At 54.3% G+C, this 7,356-nt stretch overlaps 1 protein-coding gene across 1 annotated transcript; it reads right to left on the bottom strand.

Moving 5' to 3' along the window:
* Positions 1 to 377: 377 nt before the first annotated feature.
* Positions 378 to 6,751, bottom strand: LOC119109711 (inositol 2-dehydrogenase; the record flags this gene model as incomplete). The annotated part of the gene is given in 7 exon segments (XM_037233453.1): positions 378 to 810; positions 1,411 to 1,576; positions 2,173 to 2,396; positions 3,664 to 3,791; positions 4,317 to 4,496; positions 6,073 to 6,235; positions 6,630 to 6,751. Coding segments are annotated over 7 exon segments (1,099 nt in total), but the record flags the coding sequence as incomplete, so codon positions are not given.
* Positions 6,752 to 7,356: the final 605 nt, after the last annotated feature.

Raw genomic sequence — 7,356 nt, 5'->3', positions numbered from 1 at the left:
ATGCAGTACAGTTCACTCCGCGAGCTCCTGCCATCGTACATATACACGCTTATTAGCTGATGTAATTTGTGGCAAATTGGTTGAGATGATAATATGTACTGTGCTGAGCACAAGCACGAAACTGCAGTATTGTTTTTCGGTGGGATGGGGGGGGGGGGACAGACGTCCACTCACGTTTTGAGGGAGTGGGGATGATAGACATTTTGATCAGTTCTTTCCAGTCAACACCCAAAGAGCCAATGTTGAATTTTCAGAAAGTTGTGAGCCTCAGCCCCCGCCCCCCATCCCCAGTTCCCGTGCACCATGCCTCACGGTGTTTCAACGTGAGGAATTCGCTTAACAATGATCATTTACGAGAGCACCAGTTATGAAACGCATGATTTCTAACAACTGTATTTTCATTCAGGTGTCCTGATGGTTTTACGGCCCGTCTCTCCCCCGCTACAAGAATGGGTGACATTATCCCGGCTTACTACCCGTAACATAAACAACGCACCACTAGCCAGACATGCACAGATGACACGCGGCGGCTGAACCGGAGCCGATGTTTACAGGACGCAGCAGCCGACGTCCGGCGGCGTGCCTAGCGCCGGGGCGTGTGGCGACCTCGGAGGCCGGCGCCACCTCGCGATGTCTCGCGGAGAGGTTCACCGCCCTGATGGAGGCCAGCTGGGCTCCGGCCCGCCGCTGCCGCTCACTGGGCGTAGTCGATGGTGACAAACGCCCCCGTGCGCAGCGACTCCTCGCAGGCCGAGGCAATCTTGCTCACTCTCAAGCTGTCCTCGGGCAGGATGGGCAGCGGAATTTTACCTGAAAATGATGCGCGCGTCACTGCAAGTAGCGTATGTAGCATTCAACCAAAGTGCGGCAAATGTGCTTTGTGTACTGGCCCCTCAGTTTGAGTAGTCGTTAATTTTGCATCCAAGGTTATCTAAGCAGGTAAGAAACTATGCTGGGAAACATTTTACTACTTTATTCGCACGCCCTTTTTCCGCCTAGAAGATTATCGTTATGTGTTCCTTACAGGTTGTCTGAAACAGTAAACAGTTTGCCTGTAGCCTGGCTGCAACATGGCCTGGGCTTGGTGTAATCGCATCACTCCGCGAGGTCAGCACAAACGGGAGTAACAGGTGTAACTCGGTGTCCCTTACAAGTTTAACAGTCACACTGCGGGAGAAATCTAAGTGTTTAAAGGTCACAACAGAGAGCACCAGAGAGTTCAAGTGTTTACTAAGTGCTCAAAGCTCCTTTCATGAGAACTTATGGTCCTCTCTCACAGTCAGTGTAAGACCCCATGTTACCAACAATTCACTGGCCATGGACGACGAGAACAGAACAACAAGCATATGTGGCTAAGCCAACACCATGCTGAACCAGGCCCAGTGTCCTGCCGGTGAGCCCTGCACACACCCTGTACGTGATCCAGGAAGGCCTCCAGCTCGAGGACGTATCCCTCGGAGTAGCGGGAGGGGAAGGAGAAGTAGAAGGGTACGGCTGTGTCGCCGCTGGACGTCTGGTGACGCACATTCACTGGCCGCTCGTTCTCTGCCGTCAGCAGGCCCTTGGGCCCAAACACCTGCGGGTCACACGCGGACACAATGAGGTCCGCGAGATCGTGTCACCTTAGGCCGAACAGCTGCGGGCCACACTCGGACACGGGAAGGTCCGCGAGGTCATGTCACCTTAGGCCGAACAGCTGCGAGTCACACGCGGACACGGTGAGGTCCGCGAGATCGTGTCACCCTAGGCCGAGCAGCTGCGGGCCACACGCGGACACGGTGAGGTGGTGTCGGGTGGAGAACGCCACTGGGCCGTCCAGCACACCATCACGCCGGTGGCGCTCCATGCTGGCAGGTCTGCGACGGTACGCCTCGCAAACGACGTTTATCCGTCCGGTTTGTGTGATGGCGTCAAAACAAGTGCCGGGGGTCACTGGATCAGAACTGTGTACAGGTACCCGGCGCTGGGTAAAGACAGCTGCAGATACAGACAGATGCAAATTACGCGGGGTTCCTGAGCGTACCTCTGCCAAGCAACTGTAGGACAGTAGCGACTTGTGACAGAATTTGGTTGTCGCGGCTGGTCGTATCACCGATGTCGGCCAGCTGCCGCCTCGCCACAGTTCTACTTAGCGCTGGTCCGAATCTGTGACCAAACCCCGTCTGCCCTCACCTCAAGTCGCTGGTCGTAGCCGTACACCGCGTTCCTGCTGATGTCGATGGTGCCGATAGTGCCGCTGTCGAACTCCAGCACGATGGCCACCGTGTCGTGGTCGCCGATGGCAGCGATCTCAGCGATGTGGGCCGAGGCGGAGGCGAGCGCGCGCCGCGGGAACTCACCCAGCACCCAGCAGATCAGGTCGATGTCATGCACCGCGCAGTCGTGGAAGATACCACCTGCCGGCAAAACACACGCCAACGCGCTAGACGTCTTCCCAGTGACAGGGCAAACGGCCACACTCGAGTGGAATCCATGAAACATATCAAATCACATCGAATCAACGCAAACCTTTGTCTGGCGCCCTCCAGCCATGCCTCATCCGACGCCACCTCCATGTCACCACATTCTATGGTTTCAGTGCTTCTCTATCTTCTGCAGACTAATCACCCAGATGCAGCAATATCAAGGACAGGTTTATTTTCCGTGCACCCCGGCACATAACGCGGGTTAGCGGGGCGCTCGGTGCCACGACCTATCCATCGCGATGGGAGCCATGTTTCATGCTGCGACATGTCTTCGTTCCGCTGTTTAGGTGCAAGCTCAACAGCTCAACATTCTCAATGCCGGATTAAGTCTTCATTGTTACTCTAAGGTGTCAGAGAACACCTACGTGCAAGACAATGAATTTTTGCGTAGTTTGGCGAGTGTTGCTTGGGGGCGCTCGCGTTCCCCTCCTTCCCCAGACGCCCCGTGCGAGCGAGGCGGCCGTGGGGGCCGGGAGAGGAGGCGGTAACAAGGAGAAGACTGAGAGCCGCCGGCGCGAGGACAGACGTGCCGGCGAGACGTACTGTGAGGAGGGCCTGCGACGAGTGTCAAATACGGAAGTGACTTTGGACGTACCGTGCGTGCCAGTGAGCCGGAGGCGAGACGCCAGAACAGCAGACACTTCCACGACAATGGTGATTGGTCATGCTTTTAGACATTTGTCTGGAAGGCATATGCACTTCGAATAGTTGAGTCACGCAAAAGGCATTGGGTGAGGGACGTGTAGAAAGCTGCAGCACCTCATTCTTCTGGCACTTGTATTGTCTCAAGTTGTTTATTCTGTTGTGACTCCCACCAAATGCAACAACGTTTGAAGCCGCAGGGCCTAGGACGAGGTCATCTGAGCCTAACAATAAGGAAAAGACAACGTTTTGGTTTTTCTACATTTGTTGTAACAAGAGAACTGAAAAATGTGAAGATGCAAGTGGGTTTTGCTAGTTCATCTTTCCCATGCCGCGCCGGGTACCTGACGTCAGTTTTCTGGACTGTTGGAGGTGCAGCTAAATCCCCTAGGACCCGGGCAGCGGTCATGACTGAAGATGGCCAGACACAAATACTCTTAAAAGGAAGCCCACTTCCAGAAATAACAGATTGCGCAACGGCGCACTCAGTCCTTGTAACACTGTGACACATGCCGCCGGCAGCTGGGCCAGGCGGCGGGCAGCGTGGTGAGCCCACCTGAGATCTTGAGATACGCGATGGGGGGCAGAGGCGAGTCGCGGGCCACCGTTTTGATCGTGTGCACCTTGCCGACGTCCCCGCGGCGCGCCGCCTGCTGGATCGCCTGGAACGCCGGGTCAAACCGCCTGCGGACGCGCCGACAGCTGAGCGAATGGGAAGAATCCCCCGAGCACAGCAAACAAGGATTGGGGCAGGATTTTTGAAGTCGTCCAATCGCAGGACAAAGCGCAATATATTCATGGCCCAGTTGCGCCTTGCTAATGGCGATGTTGAGTCGAGGCTCAACTGAACGCCACAATTAAAAAAGTGGATATATACAGAGGCATCTGCAAATAACTGCAACCTAAATGACGATATTTCACAAGAAACGCCAGGCAATGGCCTCCCGCTTCCTTACAAAACATCGTAATCACCAAGGATGGGGGGAGGAGGGAGGGGACGGATCTCCCCAGTCACCTTCCCTTGGCTGCGCCTGTGCCTGCAGCTGGCACAGATATATGGCGACGCGCAACACCTAGCGTCGTCATGTTAGATGACCACCATAACAAGATTGCCTGGACGGATGAGCTTGTTCCTGCCTCACGAATGCCGCATGCCTGTATGACTCCCGAGCAGCCAGGAGTATGACTCCCGACCAGCCAGGAGCTGACCTGTTGAACGCGCAGAAGACGGTCAGGCCTAGCTTGGCAGCCGTCTCGTAGCACAGTCGCGACTGCTCGGCGTTCTCAGCGATCGGCTTCTCGGAGAACACCATCTTGCCGGCGTCGAGCGCCTGCTGGATGACCTCGAAGTGGGTGAACGTGGGCGTGGCCACCACTACCGCGTCCACCCTGCGGGCATGGGGCGAGGTGGGAGAGGGGAGAGCGCCGGGAGGTGCGACGCCATTATTGGTGACGTGGGTTGCAGTGTTGGTGATAAACAGCTGTTGGGATATGGCCGACTATCAAGTGGCGTTGCTAAGAACCCGCTACAGACACATTAGTTGAGAGTTAACAAGCTCTCGTGTGGGGTGAACTGACCACGAAGGTTTTCCAGAATATTCTCTGGACAGTGTATTATAGCCGGGCCTAACTTTGCATGGCTTTAGAAAATTAAACAGCCAATCTTTTGGTTGCGAGCAATTCAGGTGCAACTGATAAGGCTGCTGACCCATAGCAGATCAAAGGCAGACCATGGCTCTCAGCCAAGGCCAGTCTCACTGAATTGCTCAGGCTACTGCGACATCAGAGTGTTAGGCGATGCTATACGTTCTCCAGGTGGTTTCTTGGACCATGCAACATTCAACTTAGTATTGGGGCTAACTGCATTGACGATAAGTCAGGTACGAAGGTCAGGCCAAGGTCAAAACCGAATCGTTCTTCCAAAGGAAAACTTGCTTCATGGCGTAGGTTTTACGCTCAAATCCAACTTTGTGATCATATGAGCGTCAACTGGCACCATATTTGGGCTTCCTAAAGGTGAAAGGTTGTCGCTGACCCAAAATGAACCCACTCTGTTTTGTTTTTCATTTCAGGAACTTACCGCACCGTAATGCTTAACGTTTAATTAGACTAACAGATGAAAAAAATATCGCAGGCTTTCAGTCGTCGTAACCTCCTGCTGGTCAAATAACGTCACTGAACTGACATGATCAGCAGTGACCTTTTGCTTAGAAGCGATATCCACAGACAGGAGGTAAGAGGTATCCTGGATACCCATTCAGGTGAAAGGTGGTTGCATGAGAAGGTTTGAGTGTACCTCGGACAACGATCTGGAATCTGACCTTGTTTGGCCTTATGTAACTCAAAGGTCATGACATAAAATCCTAAAAAAATCTGACACATTTGAGTTCACGTACATGCCTTTCTATCGTGTGGATCTGTGCATCTAACTCTCTTAAATTCTGAGATCTTAGGGGAGGGGTTGATCTCCCTCCCAAGCACATCACATTCAACCGGCCACCCAGGTGCGTGTTAACAGACTAGTAAATGCCAGCGTGTTTTGGTGAGAGCATGCTTGCCCGATTGAACATCGAAAACACTGCACCTTTCGCAGCTTGACCACTGTTCCCAGCAGGCAGCAGTAGCACCGTTATGCATTCAGACGGCTGGCGTAAACCGAGTTTGCATTTGCCTTCAAGCTCGTTTCACTGACATTGTCGTACACCTCTGCTCACTCAGACATCACCATCTCACCTGTTTGGAGAAAAACAATACGTCAACTGGCACACCCAAATGCCTCTGCATGAGACTCAACAGGCACCTCACGCTCCGCGCGCACCTGTCGCTTGCACGCTGCACGAGGTAGTGAGGTCACTCATGCGCCGCGCGGCCCGCACGGTTCCCCATGCCAACCGGTGCCTGACACACCCCATGCCATTCGGTTCCTGACACACCGCGGAGTGCGCCTGCCACCGGCCATCCTGACCTGGGGTCGGCCAGGGCGGTGGCGCTGTCCTGAGGGAGCACGAGCGCCGGCGTGCGGTCGCCCCAGCGTGCGCGCACCGAGTCGTAGCGCGCCCTCTCCATCTCCACCACGTAAAGGAGCGATACGCGTGGGTTTGCCAGCAGATTGCTCAGATGAATCATGCCTGGAAACGTGCCAGGTGTGAGATGATGGCGGCTTGCCAGCTGGGTGACATCAGACGGAGCGACACGACGGCATTAAACAACGTTGGCGACACTTTGACGTAATGGCGTAATTTCGGTGGCACGATAGCATTAAGTGGGGAACTGAGGGAGTTTGAGATCCACTGGAGGAGTCATGGTCGTTGGGCTAAAGTAAATCAGCCTATGCTGGTTCATGCGCGAGTCCCCACGAATTGGAAACGCTCAAGATGCAATGGGCCATGCGTTTGCCTGTCGTGTTTAATTAGTTTCAATCCTGAGCGTCTCTAAAATCACGTTCAATGCATCAGTCCAGCCTACCGTCTGTGCTGGTGTTCTAATGGCGTCTGTTTACAGGAAGCAGAAACTGCATTATACCTGCACGCCCCAGTCCAAACAGGACCATTCCGATTTGATTCTTGTGGGCGACTTTGATGGCGTCATCGCTGCTGATATCATCGGCAGCGGCTGGTGTGACGTTACCCACGAGCGTACAGTATCTGTAAAACGTGCTCTCGGGCACTGAGGTCAGATGCAACGCTTCTTCTTGGGGGCAGCGTTCTTCCTTTCACCAACGTCCATCAGAGAACGGGGGTGAAAAGGTAGCTATATTCGGTCGAGGTCCCCTTCGCGAAGTGCAGCGTCACGACACTGGTGGTCGGGTCTCGTCCGCTTCTCTCTGACCGTCACCGCCCGTCTGACGCTACGCAGGATGCGTCAGACTATATGCGGAGGGGCCGCTGGGGGGCGCCGGTGTGCGGCCTCCAAACACTGGGGATGGGGTGTTCTAGAACCTTCCACGTTGTGCAATACTAAAGCGCATGTGAGCCCGCATGAAGCAGCAGCAGAGGCGCGCTATGTTACAACCCTTGCAAAAAGCAACTACGACTACGAGTAATCACATCCGGCTTATCTAATAATTGGCATACAGAGTAAACAGGACAATGCATCTGCGTCGAACGAGAGGCGGTCTGAGTGCGTTTTTTTCGTTTGCGAGCCGAGCATCCGGCTGACGCGTTGATAATGGCGCAGTACTGCCGCGTATTCGGTTACACGTTAGCTCGGTTACACGTTACACAGAGGCGTGAAAGGACAACTGCCTTCT

This window comes from Pollicipes pollicipes, unplaced genomic scaffold (assembly GCF_011947565.3).
Source record: "Pollicipes pollicipes isolate AB1234 unplaced genomic scaffold, Ppol_2.1 Scaffold_7231;HRSCAF=8579_pilon_pilon_pilon, whole genome shotgun sequence".
Lineage (NCBI taxonomy): Eukaryota > Metazoa > Arthropoda > Thecostraca > Pollicipedomorpha > Pollicipedidae > Pollicipes > Pollicipes pollicipes.
This window is presented reverse-complemented; position numbering and strand designations above follow the sequence as displayed.